General features: G+C 37.5%; 1 protein-coding gene across 9 annotated transcripts in view; it reads right to left on the reverse strand.

The window, feature by feature from the left end:
- Positions 1–1,932: 1,932 nt before the first annotated feature.
- The window catches only part of rbfox3b (RNA binding fox-1 homolog 3b), a 620,267-nt gene continuing 598,851 nt past the window's right edge, over positions 1,933–23,348 (reverse strand). For all 9 annotated transcript variants that reach the window (XM_028454740.1, XM_028454741.1, XM_028454737.1 and 6 more), the window contains one exon: positions 1,933–7,654. In XM_028454740.1, the coding sequence (XP_028310541.1) occupies positions 7,652–7,654 (3 nt within the window). In that variant the 3' untranslated portion in view covers positions 1,933–7,651. The remainder of the gene's footprint in view (positions 7,655–23,348) is intronic.

The raw sequence follows: 23,348 nt of genomic DNA on the forward strand, positions 1-23,348 counted from the left end.
TTACAGTTTAATTTTTAATTTTTTTGTTTATTGTTTTGGAAAGTAATGCATGATGTTAAAATGTTCTATTTATTTTCAACTAATTTAACCAAATGATTTAAGTTTGAAATACAAACATTTGAAAAAAAAACAAAATAGATAAAAACAACAAGGTTAAAATAATTATATTTTTCTGCATTTCCCTCCTAATATTAATATTTTTTAATATATGAATCCTATATTTTAAAAATATATTATTTTTTTTTATTATGTTTCTCAGTAGTACCATGAACTCGTTTTCACTCTTGTCATAAATAAAGGATATTCTCCTCAGAGTGCAGGTGTATGGCGCCCCCTTGTGGAGCAGCGATGAACTTACATTTTGTCAGATTTGAAAAACAGTTTCAGATTAAAGTGACATGAAACATTAACCTAATATTTAAATAGATAAATAAATAGTAGAAAAAGAAACGAAATGGCTGAAATAAAGAGACTGAATTGAGAATTATTCCAAATTACTGTGTAAATAGATTAATCTCTTTTTAAAAACAAAGCTGGATAAGTAAAACCTCTACCTTAGTTTCACCTAACATAACATCCTCCGTCAAAGAGTTTCTCCTTTTTCTAAATTCCCTCTAATGCCAGTGACGAAAATTGAATAACAGGTGGCAAAAACATGCTAATAAAAGAGTTAAAAGCGACCACAATGGGCAAAAAAGCAGTCGAGAGTGGCCAAATAATTGTGCAAAAAAAGAGGAAACAGGTGCTATGTCATGGCAAAATGTAGCTTAAATGGGCCAAATGTGGCAAACAATAGTGAAAAAGGGCAAAAATACATAACAAAAAGAGGCAAAATGTAGGGAAACAAGGAAACAAGTGGTATTTTTTGGGCAAACGGTAGTATTTTAGGATGAAAAGTCGCAAAAATGATTAAAGAAAGGACAAAAATTGGAACAAAGTGTCAAAAAGACAATGAAAATCTACCAAAAATAGTAAAAAGAAAAAGTGATCTTTATTAGCAAAGGGTAGCTAAAATATTTAAAAAGTGTCAAAACTATTTGAATAAAAGCAAAAATGGGACAAATGAAGTTGCAAAATAGCTAAAGAAAATAAGTAAAAAATAGGTTAAAAAGTTTTCACCTTTTAAGGTTTTTTGGGGGAATAATGATTAAAATCAAGTCAGTGACAAGTTATTTTGGGTATTTTGTTTTCATTATGCATGATTTTTTTTTAAATTGTGCTTCATTTGTTTATTTTGGGGTTTTTTTTGGTATTTTTGTTCTTGTTTTCTTTATTTGAAGTAAATTGTGCTGTTTTGTTATCGTCTTGTTTATTTTTGCCAACATTTTGTGTCTTCGGCGATGATTTGTATATTTTTAATTGTTTGGGGTATTTTTTTTTCTGTAGTTTATAGTTATTTTAGTTATTTTTTTTAATCACTTTGCGTGTTTTTGTTGTCATTTTGTGTGTTTTTGGAGTTGTCTTGTGTTATTTTAGTCATTTGTGGCATTTTATCATCGTCGTACGTATACAGCGTTGTAGTAGCGAGTGAGGCCCCGCCCCTTTGTAGCGTTAGCGTCGCATGCTCGTCACTCACTCAGCACACAAACATCACGCAGAAGCCTCAGGCTGAAGTAGACAAGTTTATTAATGATGATAATGAGGATGATGAGGATGATGATAATATTAATAATTAGTCATAATTATAATAATAACGTTAATGTTATAATAAATAGAACTCTTCATCTGAAGCACGTAAAGAGAAGCATACAGAAAGAGAGAGAAACCCAAAACACAAAGTTCAGAGTACAGAGCCAGAAGAGGAAGAGGAGGAAGAGAAGGGGGCGGGGCTTCTAGAGACACCTTTTAACCTTTTTCAATATATCCATTTAGTTTTTTAACATTTTTAAACTTTATTTAACTGGAACATTTACAAAAAGGAGAAAGAGATAGATTTTTAAAAAATCCTTATAAATAAATTTTGTCATTATTAGAACAAAATACAAGATTCTGGGGGAGTTTTTTTTTTTTTCTTCTTTTTTTTTTTCTCTTTTCATTTTCCCCCGTTTGGAAAGACGGCTTGGAGGTGAGGAAGAGAAGGTAAATATGTACAGAATAGCAGGAGTACAAAAGGATCGTTCCACTCACATACTGGGAGGGGGAGGGGTCAGGGGGAAGTGGGCGTGTCCTGCAAGTGTCACAGCTCAAGCAGTTGTGCTCAGGAAGATCAGGACTAGCTTAAACAGAAGGCAATGTGAGGGGGCGGAGCTTGTGGTTAGCGTCAGAGAAAGGATAATGCTAGGCTAAGGGCTAGCGTATACCCTCCATAACCCTTAACCCCCAGCCCCCCTTCACCCGTGACTCCGCCCCCGTTGCTCAGGTGCAGGCTGGGAGACGAGTGCTTCAGCAGAGACCGACAACCGCCACTCGTCCGCCTACAAAGGGCGCCGCCCCAAAACATACAAAATCCCTGTGAAAAGTTTCTTCTTCACACAAAGGCTTGATTTAGCGATAAACACTTTCATTTCCTAACATTTATTCACCAATATATATGTGGAAAAACTTTCATTTTACAGATAAGATCACTGCGCGTTTATACACGCGATAGTTTTGACCAATGGAAGAGACAACAAACCAGGTTAAAAATCTCTGCTAACATAACAATCGCAGATACAGCTTTTGTGTCCGAGCGTTGTAGCTCATTTCAGAGTTTTTCAAAATAAAACGTTCAGAATTAGCATTAACGCACAACAAACGAACACATTTATCATTGTCAAAGAGTTGGAAATTAAAGTTTTTCACGCTTCGTGTTGTTAGTAGAACAGAGACAAAAGAGGAATCACAGCTAGTTAATGCGGGCCTTTTGCTTAGCATTGATGCTAACACTGCTCAGAAAGTGCTGGGGATGCTTATTTTGGAGTTTTTCAAAACAAAACATTCAGAATTAGCATTAGCACGTGTAATAAGAACACGTTTGTAATCGTCAAAGATGTGAAAACTAATGTTTTTCATGCTTCTTGTCTTCGTTAGAACAGAGACAAAACAGGATATACAGTTGGCTGATGCTAGCCATTCGCATAGCATTCATGCTAACTCTGCTCAGAAAGTGCTAGAGATCAAACGCAGGACTTTCTTTCAAATTAATCTGCAGTTTAGCTAACATTAAACTAAAAAGTTTTTCAAGCTTCGTGTTGTCGGTAGAACAGAGACCAAAGAGGAAATGCTAGCCATTCTCTGTACGCGCATAGCATTTATGCTAACACTGCTCAGAAAATGCTGGGGACCAAACGCAGTTTCTTTAAAATGCAGTTTATCATTAACCTAAAGTTAACATGTTTGATTTAACACTGGAAACATTTCTATTTGTTGTGCAAATAATAATTTGTCACAATACCTTTAGCATACGTCACATTTTCTCTAAAACTCTATCATTTCCAGCTAATAATCCCCTGAAATCTATACAAATCACATTTATTTATTTGATATATTTTTTGGATGATGCTAAGGTAGAAAAAGAAGCTTCTTCCTCTTTGTTTAGCAAACACGTCGTTGACTGCTAACAGCCCTTAAGAAGGAACTTTGAAGCGCCTCCGGCAGCTACATTAAAGAACGGTTAGAGCGCCCTCTACTGGCCTCCACAGTCTGATTAATGCATAAACAGGTAAAGGTACAAATGTGTGTGACATCCTTGGATGTGCCTTTGTGTTTTCTAGCCTGTAAACAGTGGATTTCAATAGAGCGAGATAAAAATTGCAGCTAACAGTCTCATTAACGCCCCCTGGTAGAGGATAAGGGATAACGATAAATAAACTTCTACTTTTGGAGCTGGAATTTAAGGTTTTTTAATAGTTATTTTGTGGTGAAGGAACTACAGAATTGTGGTGAGGAGGTTTGCTAGTAAAGAGGGGAACTATTTAGCGTTAGATAACTCCAACCTTCACGGACATTTCTTCTCCTCCGCGTCCCGCTCGTGACATCAAGTGTTTGTGTTGCAGAATGCATAGATAATCTTAACCCAAGCTCAAAAAACACACCACCAACGATCAGCGGTTCTCTGTCTCTGCTGAACCCGCAAAAGTAAAAGCCCAGCCTGCTCCCCGAGTGGTTCCTGACCCAGCAGCAGCAGCAGCAGCAGCAACGTGGAAGTAGGTCAGATGCATCATGTGACTCTTTAGAAAACAAAGCCACGAGTGTGGAGCGGCGCGTATTCGCTGCAAGTGACCGACTTTTACCCCATTTAGACTTCACAACAGTTAGTGCCATGATATAGAAACTCTTTATAATATATGAGAAGCTGTCGGCGGAATGAGCAGAGGTCGCGCTGGGAGGAGCCCTGATTCAGAACATCTTTCTCTTTTTTTCTTTTTTTCTTCTTCTTCTTCTAGTCAACCTGAAATAAGACGAAGGTAACCGAGGTGAGGTGAGCATCACTGTACAGGTTAATAACACTGTGGTTTGTACATGAAGTCAGGAGCTGAACCGTTCGATTTGTCGCTTCGTACCCTGAAAACTCTCAAACAAAGTTGTGCTTCACCCAAAACCTGCTGCAATAACCACAGAAAAAGAAGAAGAAGAAATGGAAGAATCGGCTTCTTCTTTTTCTTCTTCTTCTCAACAGCAGGTCTTTTCCATTATACAATAAAACAAGCGCGAGAACGCTAACCGCGGTGTCACTGTGCATGCCAACCCAAAAATAACAGAGGTTCTCAACCTGTACGTCAGGACCCAGAATTAGGTCACGGACAACCCTTTTATTCATACTGTACGACTGTTTTGTTGGTTTACATTTTATGCTTCACTATCGATTAAAAAATTTGCAGAACGTAAAAACCAAAATCAACAATCAACCCAAATGCTCTTGGAGAAACCTTTGGAGAACATGCAAACCCCTTACACCCCAGTAAAAGCTCAGTTTAAGATATTCAACGTGTGACTTTTTAAAGCTGTGAACAGAAAGAAATGAAGCGATGGAATTTCTTACACTTCAAATCAAAGTCTCAGAACTTATGATAGAAAACTTGACAATATTTGTTTTGGAGGGTTTTGCATATCTTTCCAAAGAATACTGATATTTAATGTATAGGGCCTCCGATTTTTCGTAATCGCAAGAAACAGATGAAAAAATTCCTGAAACGGAAATATATTAATATAAATATTTTCTTATTTTTTAAATAAAAAAGAAATTCTTGCATGATTTCAGTGCGTTTCTGCTTTGTTTACAGTAAATATGAAATTAACGACAATGGTTAACGCCATTAACCGTATTAAAGATGTTCGGAACGGCTCGTCAGGATGTTTAAAAGCCTGGAGGCTCTACTTTTCACGGCAGAACGTCAGGAAACAACCGTCGTTGGTTGTTGGCATGAACGGTGTGTGAGGAATTTTAAAAGCCTGTAACGACATCTGGGGGAAAAAAAGGAAAACGGAAATGTGCAAACTGACCACGAAAAAGACTAAAACGGAATTGGCAGATTTTTAAAGGAAAAATCGAAGGCTCTACATTTCGCATTTGAGTGTCAGGAAACAACCATCATCAGTTGTTGGCATGAACGGTTACGTTGCGTCGTTTAGTTGCGCCGTCTCCTGATCTGAGAACACTTTGAAAATTATACTTTGGTTCAAGTGACGAAAGAAAAATACTGAGCGCTAACTAGCCTAACTAGCTAACTAGCTATCAGCGGAGGCGGGGCTGGGCTCGTGATGATTGGAGTCGTGTGCAGTTTGTGTGTGTGTTTTGTTTGTGAGGTCAGAAGTGGGTTTTTTTTTCAGGGAGGGGGGAGGAGGAAGAGGAAGATTCACACCGTCATCATCGTCACACTTTCAATCATACAACACACGATCACATGTTACAGTAAATATCAGGGACATATCTAAGTCGGAGGAGGGGGTGGGGTCTGATATCTATGTTCGGGGTGGCCAGAGGCTTTTCCTTCCCACCCCCTCTCTATTCCCTGACATCACCACAGCCCATATAATAGATATGTATATATATTTATATACAGGAAAAAAAGAATACATACTTATCGGACACCCTAGACGTTAAAAGTACATTCAAAAACGGAACCAACATTCTTGATTAAAACACGTTTACAGTGACTCTCCTGATATAAAGAATTAAGGTTTCACCAAAAGGAAAACTGTTTTTTCCCAAGTTTAAAAGTTTTCAGTGCTGCAAAAAAAAACCAAAAAAAACAAAAACAAAAAAACAAATAACCAACAGAAAAATATACACACAAATAAATATTCTCAGAATACATCGACAAAAAAGTTTTTGACATATTTCAGCCCTCGTTCCTTGATACCGTTGGATGGGCACTAACTGTAGATCTATAATGTCTTTATCTAGCGACAGAAGTCTATACGCCTCAGGCTTGTGTTTTGGTTATGCACCTGCTGATGTAGTACGATGGGATTATTTGAGTATAATTCAATTTTGTTACATGGACGTTGATGAGTTATTCTCGTCAGGTGGAAACGTGCATCCTTGGTAAAGTCGTACGCACCGTTGTTTTTTTTTTTTTTTTTTTGTTAAATCCTGGAGTCCGTCGGTGCAGAGCGACGCGAAGGCTTCGGCGCCGAGTCTGGCAGGTGAGTGAAAGTTGTTCTTGTTTTTTTTTCTAAGCAGTCCTCGGCGTGTAGGGGGGGGCGTGGGAGGCGCAGGGGGCGGTGCGTGGAGGTGGCTCGGCTTCGTCCCATCGTCCCGCCGTAGCCAACCCCCGTGGACGCTCCTCTCCCCCGACGCTGTAAACCAGAGATGCTGCTCGCCGAGGGGAGGGAGGGAAGGAGGGGTGGAGGGGGTGGGGAATCTTGTCCAATGGTGCCGCCATTGGAGGAAGTGACATCACAGCAGTATCCACAAAGGGACGCTGCTAACAGTAGGCGCTGGCGGGGTCGGGTAAAGGGGCGGGGCCGGCGATGCCAGTGACGAGCAGGAGCCGCCATCGCCGGCCCGCGACAGAGGTTGAGGAAGGAAGAAGGCGAAAAACCAGGAGGCGGACCTTTTGACTCCGCCCACCGGAAGTACAGCGTAGAAAGTGCTTCTGCCTGGATGGCGAGCGCTCGCCAAGGCGCCGCTTCTCTTTTTCTGCTGCTGTTCATCTTTTTTGTTTGTTTTTTTTTCACTCGGCGACAGAGCAGTGTGCCATAGAGAGAGGAGGGGGCGGGGCTTCTCCCTCCCTCCCTCCCTCCTCCTTCCTGCATACCACAAAAATCAGCATCAAGGGCCAACTGTTCATCTCCCCTTACCAAAAAACATAAAAACACGTTTTTGTACATATATACTGCTTTATACACTTTTTTTTTTAACCGTTGTTAAGTCACAAAAGTATAGAAAAATAAAATGTTTTAGGATAGCGGGACACTTTTCTTTCTTTCTCTCTCGTCTTTCTTTCTTTTTTTTTCTTTTTTTCCCTCACGAGTCGGCAAAATAGGTGGTCCCACGGGTGGAAAGTGGTTCGCTTCGTTTTGTTAAGTTTGTGGCTGGTTTGACGTCATCATCATCACCGCCCGTCATCCCTCGCCAGCCTCAGTAGAGGAACTCCTCCTCCTCCTCCTCCTCCTCGTTGTCGTCGTCTTCTTCTTCGTGTGTTATTTTCTTAAAGCTAGTTCTCCTCTCGTCGTCGTTTTCAACTGTGATGTCCATCAGTACTGAGTTGAGCTCTCTGTGTCGTATTTACTGGAAAAAAGGAGAGAAATGAGGACAGCAGTGAGTGAATGAGCAGCACGCACACACACACACACACACACACACACACACACACACACACACACACACACACACACACACACACACACACACACACACACACACACACACACACACACACACACACACACACACACACACACACACACACACACACACACACACACACACACCGACTACCCTCTTTACCTATGACCTGAAGTCCAGACTACAGATGCTCATGGTTAACCGGTTAGCCAATAACTAAAACTTAAACCGATGAATACTAAATAATTAATACTAACTAATTCAGTACTTATTAATCCACTAATGGAGGCGTGTCAACATGTGCAACACGAGCGCCCTCCCCACCTCAACAAAACCCCACTAAAACTCTCCAGTTTTCTCGACTGTTGTTCACTCCCACGTTAACGAAGTATTACCACGTACACTTGGATGGTGTGTGTGCGCCCCGAGTGCGACACGCGCGCAGCTGATGTGACCTACACAGGAGTCCAAACCCGGTTCGACTCGTTTGATTCAGTCGGGCTTGGGTCAGGTGTGACATCTTATCCTGCGTAAGAAAGTCTAAATGCAAAAAGTGCTGACGATTAGCTTAATTTAATCATGGAGGCCAAAATTGTTCACCTGGCAAGATCCAGATTGATGTGTAGCCCCTCCCTCTAACTCGAGTTTTCCACATCGATCTGGGTCCGTGTCTGGCGAATCCTTTCAGAACCAGGGAGGGACATGAACAGAAGCTGATTGGGCAAAGCGTCTGTCCACCATGATTTGTTTTAGCCAATCACACGGTAACAAATGATGTCGTCATCGGTATGCGCCGCAGAGACGCTGCTGCAACAACAACAAGGCTGCGCTTTGCCATCTTTACCGTCCAAAAATGCACAAAGTGCTTCTCGTTGTTGCTCTTTCAAAAAGGAAATGCTGGATTTTTCTAAAACTGAGTTTAGAGCAGCTTCCACACGTCCATCCTCCTGCGTCGACTACTTTCTATTTTGATTCAGAGCTATGCTAATAGCGGTAGCCCAGCTAGTTCCTCTCCCCGCAACTGCGCATGCGTCAGTTTTGCTTTGTCGCTTCTGCCTTTGTCACACCCGGATATCCTGCCCTAAACCACAACACTGCCTCATGATTGGTTCGAACCGTTTCGATTCGGGTTCAAAAGGCAAAGGTGGGAACAGCACAAGATGGATTCGGGTGTTAGTGAACACCAGGAATATCCATCGTGTAAGCAAGGTTACAAGATTGTAATCACGATTAAATACGATTACTTGTGCATCCTTACTATTTACAATATACACAAAATGACTCTGAATATTACATAAAGAATCCTTCGTTCTCACATGCACACGCTCACGCACACACACACACACGCACACACGCACGCACGCACGCACGCACGCACACACACACACACACACACACACACAAGGTCAAAACAGGCAAAGTAGAAAACACAACATGCTGCTTCAACACATGCAGTAAAGTTTGGTTGCTCCATGGATCAGAAGCAGCTCTGATCACACCAGTAGAACCCCCCCCCCCCCCACTCAGTGGGTGTTAATGGGGTCGGACGGAGGAGTGCAAGGTGCGGCGTGGGCGTGGGGGGGGTAGGGGCGTCCCGGGACCCCGCATCACCACAGATGGTGGATAATTGGTAGAGATCTGCAGCAGCTCCACAGAGGACGTGATGAAGAAATAAATAAATGAAAGGAGACGAGGCTTTGATTTCACAAAGTCTGCTTCCTCTTCCTCTTCCTCTCTGTAGGCCCGAGGAAGAAGGCGTGATGACCCCCACCATAGACACATTTGTTTAGCATCATGAAGAAGACCCAGTGGGAAAGTTTGGACCCACATATGAGACGTTAAAGACACTGTGACAGTGTCATTAACTGAAAAATACACAAGACGACTACAATATTACACAAAAGGACAAAACAAAAATACACAAAAGGACAAAACAAAAATACAAGACTGCAAAAACACATAAAACAAACACAGAAATACACAAGAAAACTGCAAAAAAATCCAAAAACAGATTTAACAGCTAAAAAAATACACAAAATGACTCAGAAAACACACTAAACAATAGAAAAATACACTGTATAACTCAAAAGACAACACATAATGACAGTAAATTAGACAAAATTAAAGAAAAAACGGACAAAAAAAACAAGAAGAATACCCAAGATAACAGAACATTAACAATGACTGAAATATACAAAACAACTTTAAAAACACACAGACTCTTTGTTGTTTCCTGTGTTAATGCTCTGACTGGTCATTATTATGCTAACATGAATGTTGATCATGTGACCCCCAGATCAGACACAATCACATTTGCGGTCCCGCCCACTGTGATCAAAAGAAATACGCAGAGACAACAGAAATACACAAAGAAACAACAAATTAGACAAAATAACAGCCAAAACACAAAAACTGAGAATGTAAAAAATAACAAAAATACAAAAAATGATTAAAAAAAACCATAAAATGAAACAAACCCCTGATACATATGCAAAATTACTCAAAAACACACAAAATTACAACAAAACTACGCAATACGATTCCAAAAAATCTACAAAACAACAATGAAAACACAGACCATGAGAGAAAAACATACACGATGACAGCAAATATATACAAAACACTCAAAAAACACACATAACTTCATAAAATATACAAGACAATGGCAATAACAGAAATACACAAAATTTGACAAAATAATAGCTAAAATATACAGTACATGACGATTACAAAACACAAAAAAATAACATGAATATACAAAACTAATGAAAAATATAAACAAAAAACACCCCTGATAAAAATGCAAAATGACTCCAAAAACACACACAAATTACAAAAATAAGCAATACAATAGCAAAAAACACATAAAACTTAAAATATACAAAAAGACAGGAAAATATATACGAAGACAGAAATACACAAAATAACAAATTTAGAAAAAATTACAGCCAAAACACACATGACGACTACAAAAATACACAATTCACTCAAGAAACCATAAAACCTAACAAAACATACAGAAAAGACTGTATAGGATGACAACAGAAATGCACAAAATTATGACAAATTATATAAAATTACAGCTAAAAAACACACATGACGACTACAAAAACACAAAAAAAATAACATTCAAATGTACAAAACGACAACAAAATTACAAAAAACCCTGATTAATATGCACAATTACTCCAAAAAAAACACAAAAATAACAAAAAAACCCCCGTAATACGACTCCAAAAAACTTACAAAACAACAATGAAAACATAGACAATGAGAGAAAAACATACACAAAAATAAACAATACACTTAAAAAACACAGAACTTAACTAAATATACAAAAAAGAAAATAATATATAGAAAAATATATACAAAAACAACAGAAATGCACAAAATGACGACAAAATTACACAACATTTGTGCATCTGAGGGCGTGAGTTTGATGCTGAGTTTCTCCACTGAAGTGCATGAAGTTCATTTTATCATAAAAAACTACATCTGAAAAAAAATTTTTCTTCAAAGGACACAAAAATGCAGACAATGAAATATTGACGTTTGTGAGTCATCAACAGCATCCACGTGACATACGGGTCATAGAACTGCTTTATTCCCACACTCAGAAAACAATCAGAGGTTACTTATATATATATATTATATATATATATATATGTCACATTTTTAACAACATAAAATAGTCCATGAAGAAAGAAAAGGGCCATTATTATTATACAGTATATATATCTATGAAAGCAGCCCAAAGAAAAAATACTTTACAGACAATAAATATATTCTTGATATAGAAATTACATAGAGTTCAAGAACAAGTTTAGTTTGAATTGAAAGTACACAGATAACCTTACTTTATATAGGAATACATAGAAAACAATTACTCATGATGTGTGTGGACATTAAAATGTATTTACAGGTACTGTTGCTTTTTTTGCGCTTGGTTTTATTTTGTACATGTACTTCCTGCCGTCAGCTTATCGAGGCTCAGCGAACACGTGTGAAGTTCAGAGGTCACGGATATGATCAGGTAGAGGTCGGCTTGCATAAAAAGCTGGTTGAGGACGATCAATAAAGCTGATTTGATTTATTTTTTAACCAACATCACTGTAAAAACACTTAAACCTCCACCAAACCACCAGTGAATGTGAACATGGCACATTTTCCTGCGTTGAGTCTCGATAAGCTGATGCTAGCAGCAATGCTAACATTAGCTTTTTTTGTTTCTACTGTAAACAGTTGACAAACCCGTGCAGAGCAAACGCAGAAAACAATATACTTTACGTGTTCCCGTAATAACATGACATCAGACACCACGGTTAGCGTTTTTACACTTAACGAATGACCAGAAATCTAATTTATCCTGTTTAGCAGCGGCTAACATTAGCGCTAACAGCGTCAAATCAACAACCACAAAAAAAAAAAAAAAAAGCCAAATTATTTAGGCAACAATCATTTTAAATATTTTTTATATCATTAGCCATGGCAAATGCTAATGCTTAAAAAATTAGCTGAGATGCAAATCCTTAATTTTGATTTTTGGCTGACTTTTTTTTTTTTTTTTTTTTTTAAATCAAAACAAATTATATGTATTTGATGTGGAAAATCATAAAAACATATATAATTTACACCTTTTTGCCGACAATTAAGTTTTGTGATATAATTAAAACAATCAAAGCAACAATTATTTGGCTTATGGCTAATGCTAACGCTAAAAACATTAGCTGAGATGCTAATGCTTAGTTTTGGATTTACTAAAACAAATGACATTTATTTCATGTAGAAAATGATTGAAAAATACAAATAACATTTTCCCCCACAATCATGTAAAATTGTGTGATATAATGAAGACAATAAAAGCGAGAATAATTTTATAATATTTTTTAATATCATTAGCCATAGCTAATGCTAACACAAAAAACATTAGCTCAGATGCTAATACTTAGTTTGGATTTTTTGACTGACTTTTTTTTTTCATTTTTAATTATTTATTATGTATTTCTTGTGGAAAATCATTTAAAAAATGCAAATTACTTACATTTTGTTTTGCAAATGAAGTAACATTTTGTGAATAATGAAAACAATGAAAACAACAATCGTTTGGCTAATGACTAATGCTAACGTTAAAAACATTAGCTAAGACGCTAATCCTTAAATTGGATTTTTTACTGATTTTTTAAAAAAAATTTAAACTACTTTCATTCCATCACTGGGTTAAAATCAAATCTACAAACATTCTAATGCCATTAAACATATATTCTGATGTTGTGCTTTTTAAATAAGGGAAAAAATATTACTCAACAGTTTATGATCTTATTTAGTTGGTAATCCTGTTAAAAATGATCTGCACTAACATTTATACTACGCTGCAGTAGTATTTCACTTCATAGGGAATCATGGGCTGTAATACGAGACGATTAAAGTTAAACTAGTTTGACTATAAATGTGTCTCTTCACAGCAGCATTCCTTTAATTAAACGGCATATCATTTGTATTTCAACTTGACAATCTCTGACGGTTCCAGGCACAAATTATTCATAATGATCCGTCCTGTCCGACCACGTGTTGAACGTGATAACTCTGATCAGTCCATGAATGCTTGATGGTCGATGTTGAATGATTTACACTCAGCTCTGTGATCAACTCCAGCACCACTGCACCAGTTCAACAGGACGCCAAAAATACACAAAATGACTACAAAAATAGATTAAAAAAAACGCAAAAAGTAACAGAACAATATACGAAACGAATACAAAAACACCAAAAAATAACCACAAAAACACAAACATGGACTAGTCACACACAAAATACTCAAAAAACACACAAAAATAGCATCAAAAATACACAAGACACCCAAAAAATACACAACTTAAAAATATACAAAAAAGACAGAAAATTTACAAACGGACCACAAAACTACATTAATTACCAGAAAAATATACAAAACGCCTTCAAAAATACAAGGAATAGCAGGAAAAAATACTAAACTACCACAAAAACACAAACATAACAGAGAAGAATATACAAAACCAACACAAAATACAAAAATTGACTCATCACACACAAAATTACTACTCAAATCACACAAGACACTCAAAAAAAACGCAAAAACGTAAGAAAATATACAAAAAAGACAGAAAACTACAAAACTACACTACATAACAGAAAAATATACAAAATGCAATCCAAAAATACAAGAAAAAGCAGAAAAAAATACAAAAAGACCACAAAAATACTAAAAGTATTAGAGAAATATACAAAACTACCACAAAAATAAAAAAATTGACTCATCACACACAAAATATTTCAATAACACACAAGATTGGCAAAAATGAGAGTAAAATCTACAGAATACACACAGAAATGTAAAAAAATATATACAAAAAAATAAAGCAAAAAATACTCAACAACAATACACAATATAGACAAAATTACAGTCCAAACACACAAGACAACCACAACACAAAAAATAACAGAAGAATATAAAAAAACACAAAATGACCACAAAATAGACACATTTACGGGACAAAACTCAAACTACGACAAAAACGGGAAAAAACCAAGAGAATATACAAGAAGACAACAAAAATACAAAAAAGACTCATTACACACAACAAAAATGACAACAAAATACACAAAAACCTGTATTAATGCTATGCTAAATGCTATTAGCATAGATGTCATTAAAGTCATGTTTAACTCATTTACACCCTTTCTTTATATAGTTTTTTGTTGTAAAAATTAGCTTTCCAAAGTTTAACATCATCTGTTGTGATTCAAAGAAGGAAAAAATAATCATTTAAACCCGTTCTAGTTTATTTACTTATTTTAACACATCTGTTGCTGAACATTTTGTTTTGTTTCCCTTTTAAACAAACTCTTTGTTTGTGTCATGTTATCACGGGAACGCCGCCGCGCTCCTCCGTTGCACACTCAAACATTCCAATGCATATATATTGATAGATAGCACAGAGGCACACACATTCAGATCAGACAGGAAATAAAGCCTAGCTTCACTAACTCCACTCCCATCTCATAATGGTAAAAAACCTAACTCAGAGTTAGTTTGGACTCTTATAAAAGCTCAGAACGGTGCGTAGTAGCGTTAGCATAGAAAAGGAAGAACGATGTCTGTTGATAACCCACATATACACATTTCTTAAATATTCTATATTTCAACATCTGGACTAACATATGACACTTTCTATGGATAACGTTACATAAACCCAAATAAAGTGCAGTAAACAGATTGACTTTTGACTGTGATTAGCCTACATGCTAACAGCGCTAGCTTTGGGTCGCTGCTAACAGAAGCTACACAGACACTCTCCATTTGAGCCGATGCAGATCAACGTCTAACGTGGAATACAGTATATGTCTATGTCTAGATATCGTACATTAGTTGCAGAGCCATGGTTCTGCTTGCTGCTGAGGTGTGTGTGTGTGTGTGTGTGTGTGTGTGTTTTCAGTTTATCCTGAGGTAAAACGTCTCGTGCATCGTCACCAACAGAACAACAGAATATTCAACCGTGTCTCCTGCAAACTAGACTTTTACCACATTTGGTTTTTGGATCTGCAACGTGTTATCACGATCGACCCCCGGGGTGGGGGCGAGTGAGCAATGACAAGCGTAACCAGACAAAAGGACTTTTCCTGTTCATGGAAAACATACGATAAACACGGAATTCACGTTCTGAAACACATCGATACATTAAATTTCGTTCAAAATCTCACGCTTTTTAATCCCACAGTTGTGTGGAATTTTGGGCAAAACGTGCGGTTGATTTGCTAGTTTGTGGTATTTCTACGAAAATTAAATAGAAATATCTCTAAACACAGGTTTAGTCGTGGACTAAAATGGTTGGAGGACAGTTAATAATTTGATCTTCCTGGTTTGGCTCGGTTTGCGTTCAGAGAACAACTTCTGGAGCAGATCCATGAACTAACCACTTGAGGGCGCCATTACTGGAGTAGAGACTTCTCTAGGACAGGGATCACCAACTTTTCTGAAACTGTGAACTACTTCATAGGTACTGAAAATTCTGAAGGGCTACCAGTTAGAAAAGCACTTCTTCAATACTTAATGGTTTCACTCTAATTCGAGGGTAAGATAATAAGGAAGGTTAGCAATGACTTAAAAAAAGTAAGAATCGTTAAAGTTACATTTTATTTAACTTTATATAACAAAGTAAGTACACCCCAAGGTTTTCACTGGTAATTATGGGTGTTGCTCCTAGAGGACACGCCCAGTCACAGCAGCCCCGCCCCCACAGCACTGCACAGTTCTGCATGTTCCACAAGAGCTACTAAGAAAGAACTAATCGCATAACATGTAACATTTTTAAAATGTAACGATGTCATATTTTACAAAAATCCACATTGTGTCTTTAAAAACATATTTTTTTATACATAATATTTTATATGACATACCACAACCCATACACCAAATCTGCAACGCTTAAAACCATTTGTCACAGAGTTTCAGTGAAAATAAACATTTAAAGATGGTTTATTTAATATAAAACTTTAACTCTACTAGGTACTAACTACGTCTCTGATCTGTATTTATCTTTGTGAGCTTGAATCCTGGAAAGTAAATCAGATTTTAGATGGAGCTCATTGGTGACTAGAGCTCCTGATGGCCCCTCACATGGTCCATGAGGGCCACCTGGTGCTTGTGGGCACCGTGTTGGTCACACCCGCTAATTTCTAAATTTATAGGAACATAGTTGTGTGATTTATCGTTTCAAGGGCAATTCAACGTAGATTACAATTTTACGTCGCACAACTTCATTTGTTTGACGCGGTGGAACCGAGTCCTTTCACTGAATACTCGGGAACGTCGTACGTTCTATTTGGCGCGTTCATCAGAACTTGTTTTTCTTGACAACACAGAATGTATCATGTTTTCTGCTAATGTTCACGCACTGTTCTTACTGCCGCCATTTTCATTCACGTTTATCTGTTTGTCCGTTAGTAGGATTATGTCGAAGGTACTTCCTGGATTTTCACCAATTTCACATTACATTTTAGAGGGAATCTGACAGATTTTAATGAAATTTGACTCAGTTATGTCAGGTTGGTTCCTCAATTACCTCACCAAGTTTAATTTGGATTAGATCTAGATTGTGTATTTCATTGCATTGGATGTGTCCATTATTATTGGTTTTAATGGAGATAGAAGTTTCTTATCTGATTCAGATAACTGCGAATATCTAGAGAAGGTTTAGCGCTTGGCGGAGGTTTGCGATCTCATCTTCAACGTATGCAATTCTTTTTCCGTACATTTTATCTCGCAGCTCTTCCTGTAATTTGTTGAATATTAGTCTCGTTTGTTTTGATCTTGTACTTCTTCTACACATTTTAGTTCAGGAGCGACAAAAGGTTCACTTTGGTCCCAAAGGTGCCAGACCAGAGAGATACTAATAATGAATGATAATAATAACGTAATACTACGGTGGCAAACTTATTCTTTCAAAACTTTTACCATGAAGTCAAACCCTGTAGTTTTCAGTTTCTGCTGTTTGTGATTGATTCCTTTGATCTTTCTTTAATCTCTGTGTGTGTCTTTCATTGATAAAGCGTTGGCACCTCCCGGCTCGGCTCACTTCAAATCAGACGGGGCAGAATCTGGCCACTGAACCAAAATGAGTTTGACATTAAATTTCGCGCTCCTTGCGTTTGACACCCCAGGTTCAATCCAAGTCTCCTAAGGATGCGACACTTTGTCTTTTTGAGTAAACTCCAAGAAAGTTAAACATCCACTGAAAGATATCAAGTCCTTATAGATGAGTCAAACTTAAGGCCTGTGGGCCAAATATGGCCCTAAAGAGCATCTAATTGGACCCAAAAGATGTTTTGTTTCAAGTAATGATAATGTAAAATGTTAAATCTAAATCAAAATGATAAATATTAAATCTAAACGTTAAATGTTAAGCCTAAATCTAAATGATAAATCTGTTAAATCTAAATGTAATATGAAATCTAAATGTAAATCTAATCTAGTTGTTAAATCCAAATGGTTAAATACTAAATCTAAATGTTAAATATGAAAAGTCTAAATGTTTAAATCTAAATCTAGTTGTTAAATCCAAATGTTAAATACTAATCTAAATGTTGAAATATTAAACTAAATGTTAAATGTTAAATCTAAATGGACCCAGCGAGCGTCAATGAGCGTTTAACAATGTAACATTTACAGTAGATTTAACATTAACATTAAGATTTAGATTTCATAATTTAGATTTAACTTTTAACATTTAAGCTGTAGATTAAATATCTAACATTTAGATTTAATATTTAACATTTAGAATTTAACATTTTATATTTAAATGTAACATTTAGATTTAAAATGTATATTTAATATTTAACATTTAGATTTAACATTTAGATTTAACATTTAGATTTAGATTTAACATTTAGATTTAGATTTAACATTGACATTATATTTTTACAAATTTACAAATTTCACAAATCTTGCTGAAAATCTGGTGAATAGTAACAAACAAATTCACATTTTTTTAAACGTAGTTTGTTGCTAAATGTTGCAAACGTGGCCATTTGTTTTAACATGGGCAGCTTTACAATTATCAACCCATAATATGCATGGCACCATAATGATAGATTTGACCTTTTTTCCCTTTAAATTATCTCTATATTTTCGGTTGGGTTGAGATGATGGTTAAAGACCTTCTTGTGGGCTTCTGGTTGTGAATAACATCTAAAAAGCAGGAGGATTGGAGTCGAAAAGCAGCGATTGAACACGTTGTGGATGTTGGATGCTGCTGTTGCGTTCGTTGGATGGTGCTGCCGCATTCGGTGGCGTTGAGGCAGTTTAGAAAGGACCAGGAGCAGCAGGAGGAGATCTCCTCATGTCTGCTGTGGTTAAAGAGTCACTGTGTAAAGCGCAGCAGGGACTGATCTGATTGTGGTAATCGAAGAAGAAGAAGAAGAAAAGAAGAAGAAGAAGAAGAAGAAGAAGAAGAGAAGAAGAAGAAGAAGAAAGAAGAAGAAAGAAGAGAAGAAGAAGAAGAAGAGAAGAAAGACGAAGAAGAAGAAGAAGAAGAGAAGAAGACGAAGAAGAAGACGAAGAAGAGAAGAAGAAGAAAGAAGAAGAAGAAGAAGAAGAAGAAAGAGAAGAAGAAGAAGAAGAAGAAGAAGAAGAAGAAGAAGAAGAAGAAGACGACGACGAAGACGAGACGAAGAAGAAGAAGAAGAAGAAGCGTCCCTAAAGGTGGCGCCGTGCCACTTCAAACGCTTTGTTTGGCTTATATTTACTCGCACTTGGTGATATGAGATATTTGAAAAGCCACTGAGCATGGGATGATACGTGACCCCCCCCCATCGCGGTATTTACATCGGACGCTGCAAATACGATACGCCGGGGGAGCGCCCATGCAGAACGTGCTCGGTGATTTGCAGGAGACATGGCCGGCACCACGGGTGGACCACAGTACTCGGTACCGAAATCAAATAAAAACAGTTGTGACTGTAGGGGGCGACGGTTCCAACTCTGCAGTTTCGTAGTAGAGCCTTTATGTCTTTTTAAACAGTGCGCTGACATGCTCTGGTGGCTGAAGTTTGTGAGTAATCGCGGACTGATGAAGGACTCCCACCCAAAAGGACTTCTATCCTCAGAGTTTGTGCATCTTCAACAGTCGGTGATTTACTCACTAACTTCAGCCACCAGAGCGTGTCAGCCCACTGTTTAAGGGAGAGTAAAGGCCCCTTAGGAGAGCTGTGGAACTGTCGCCCCTTGCCGTCACATTTTTTTTTTAAACGTTTTTTTATAACTGTTTATTCTCTGTCAAAAGAGGTTTACATTGGCATCTTTAACTTTTCCTGGTTTTTTTGGAGCAAACACACATTTGAAAAAGCTGCTAAATGATCTAAAAAGCTGCTAAATGCTTCACTCCAATAACGATAACAGTTTGTGTTTAGTTTAGAACAATTTGAACCCCTAAAGCATGAAAACACAAAATATTGCCAGGTTTTTTTTCCCGAACTGAAATGTTTCACTTTCGTCCGAAATCCCAAAAAATGAATGTTTTTAGAGAAAGAGATTGTTTTGAAATATAGAGAAAATAATTGAATTTAAATGAATTTGAATGAAATTATCAACGTTTTAAGTAAAACTGTATTAAATTTCCCAACGGCCTGTGACTTATTAGGTTTGGCCCAGCTCTCAATAGGTTTTTTTTTTCAAGACAATAACATGAAACATGAAATAAGTGCCACAGACACGTCATAATAGCCTTACCTAAAGTAAAACCAATTACAGTCGTCATCATAAGCACTTTTTCAAATTTCACTTTTGCTAGTAGTAATTGTCCCGCCCACGCCCTTGGTTGTCTGTCAGTACATTCAGAAAGAAGAAATGCCTTTGTGCACAACACGCACGCACACACGCACGCACACGCACACACACACACGCACACACACACACACGCACACACACACACACACACCTCTGAGCATGCAGTATGCGTGCTGCAGGAGGCTCACATTGGTTACGGTGACACAGCACCAAAATACAGCAGTCCAGGAAATGCATCAAAAGTTCTCAACAAAAACTCAAAAAAAAAAAAAAAAAAAAAAGCACAAACATGAGTAGAAAACAAGAGCAGACCAATGACGACGTGTAGAAATGTTTGTTTGTTTGGGGGAATGTCTGCTTTCGTTTAGTAGGGAGTGAAGCGACTGTACCCTCCTCTGTATAGGCTAGCCTGCAACATCAAAGATGAAAAAGCACCAATCAGTAATCAGCTTTTCCTCGATTTCTCTTTCACCACAAATTTCCTTCCTTGGGTTTTTTTTTTTTTGGACGACGCAGTGATCGATTCCAGCCAATGGTCGGGTCTGATTACAGTGTGTGTGTGTGTGTGTGTGTGTGTGTGTGTGTGTGTGTGTGTGTGGGGAACAGGGAGCTTTACATTCATTACATGAACACACGCGTGTCAAACTCAAGGCTCGGGGGCCAAATGTGGCCCTTTCGACCAGTGCTTCTCAAACGTTTTTGGTTCAAGTACCCCCTTTCTCTAACTTTTGAATCCAAGTACCCCCTTAGGTTCGACAAACACATTTTGCTCCTAATTCTGTAAAAAAAAACAACTACAGAGCATATTGGTCTATCATCATTTAATGAGTTTTTTGTCTCATTTTCGTGTATTTTGTTGTTGTTTGTCAGTATTTTTATTATTCAGTATATTTTTCTCTTATTTTGTGTTTTTTGTTGTCGTTTTTGTGTGTTTCTCTGTTATTTTTGTAGTGATCTTGTGTATTTTTCTCTCAATTGTGTGTGTGTGTGTTGTTTTTTTTCATTATTCAATATATTTCTATCTTATTTTGTGTGTTTTTCTTGCTGTTTTGTGAGTTGCTGGTAATATTTACTACAGTTATCATTTTTAACTAAAAACAAACATTATAAAAACTCCATATTTAGAATGTTTTCATTTCTCTCTCTCAAGTACCTACTGTAGTGCCATTGCGTACCCCTAGGAATACACGTACCCCTATTTGAGAAACACTGCTTTAGACAATCAAATTCGGTCCGTCGGAAAATGGTAAATGACAGAAAAAATTAATTATTGTCCAAATTACCAAATAATTTAGTTGTAGATATCTCAGCTCAGACATCTAAATACACATATTGAATGAAACTCCACAATATTTGGAGGATCGCAAATTTCCTCCATGCTGTTTGTCACATGACTGCAGTCATTTTAAATCCCAAATTGTTCAAATACCTCAATTTTTCTGAAATTATTTCACATATTTTCCCCACATCAAATAAAAAATGGCCACAAATTCAATGAAATGTAAAGGATAAAATTTTACATACTTTATGTATCATTTATACATCGTGTAAAGTACAAACTAGAGGACATTCATGTTGAAATTGCTCATTTTCCCGGTTAAAATCTGTGGCCGACTTAAGAACAAACTAATATTTGGCCCCTGAACTAAAGTGAGTTTGACACCGCTGCTATTAACACAACAGAAGAAGAAATTTTCTTCCCGTGCTTCCTTAGGTTAAGAAAACTTCCGGCTAAGAAAGTCGGTGAAGTTAAGGCGGCGTGCGAGGCGTCACCTTCACCGCAGGATATTAGCGCCATGCTAAAGAAATCTGGGGCATGCACACCTGCACATGCACACACACACACACCCACACACACACGCTCCTCTCATCTCGCGGTTGCTCTGGCGCAATTAGGAATTCAGACAAAACTCCAAAGGCTACCCAATGTCTTCAAAGGCTAATTTTGCTTAATTTAGGAGAGGCTTCGCACAAAACTTTTTTCTTTTTTTTTTTTTAAATCCATGCGAGACGCCTTCTCGGCAAAAGCTGGAAAGGACTAAAGAGAATTTTCCAACCTCGACCTCAGAGGAACTAATTATTGTATGGCTTTTAAATGCAAAAATGGCTTCTCTCTGCTGGTGAACATTCATCAATATGATTAAAGAATTAACAAACCAAAAACCAGTCTGTTCGCGTTAGCACGGCGCCTTTTATTACACGCTGGCCTCAGAACAGCCTCACCATGTGTTCAACGCACACGCACACACACACACACACACGCACACGCACACACACACACACACACACGCACACACACACACACACACAAGCCTGTGTTAGCTCCCTGAGCTCCCAACACACACCAACATGAGCTCTGCAGGGTTTTTTTTTGGAGGGGGGGCGAGTGGGGGCGGATCTTGCTAGTTTCATTAAAGTGTCGGACAAATGGAAGGAAATTTGGAGAGAAAGAAAAAATAAAATAAAACATTCAAGCACAATTTTTAATTAAAGGGATCCTCCACTGTTTTTTCAAATATGGCCTTAAATCTTTGAAATGTCCTTATTAGTAGATTTGTGCCCAACAAAACAGTCATTTGCACAATATTTGTTTTATTAACTTTAAAAAATTTGACTACTTTACAGTTTTAGAGCCTGTGTTCCTCCGTTTTGGAATCATGTGATTGATGATGTCACACGGCCCCACTGCCTGTAAACATTCCTTTGTTTTCTATTAAAGTGAAACATTCAGACTGATTTTTACATCATTTAGTAGTTTTTTTTAGTCAAAATAACAACTCGTGCTGCTTTTAATTGCTCTAAAAAACCAAGTAAAGTTAAAGATGACATTGTAAACGTCTTTTGTTTATCAAAAGAGAATATGTGTGTCATCAGGGAGCGACAGTTCCAACTCTGCGATTTGGTAGTAGACAATGAAGCAGAGAAGAAGAGCTTGTGTCAGGAGCCTTTACTCTCCCTTAAACAGTGCGCTGACACGCTCTGGTGGCTGAAGTTAGCGAGTAAATCTCTGACTGTTGAAGGAATCTCACCCAAAATGACTTCAATCCTCAGAATTTGCGTGTCTTCAACAGTCTGTGATTTACTCGCTAACTTCAGCCACCAGAGCGGGTCAGCGCACTGTTTAAGGGAGAGTAAAGGCTCCTGACGAGAACTATTCTTCTCTGCTTCATTGACTACTACCAAACCGCAGAGTTGGAACCGTCACAACTTTTTTTAATCTTCTTTCAGTAAACAAAAGAGGTTTACGTCGCCATGTTTAACATTTCATGATTTTTTTAGAGCAACCAAAAGCAGCACAAGTTGTAATTTTGACTTAAA

The sequence above is a fragment of the Gouania willdenowi genome, chromosome 8 (assembly GCF_900634775.1).
Source record: "Gouania willdenowi chromosome 8, fGouWil2.1, whole genome shotgun sequence".
NCBI lineage: Eukaryota > Metazoa > Chordata > Actinopteri > Blenniiformes > Gobiesocidae > Gouania > Gouania willdenowi.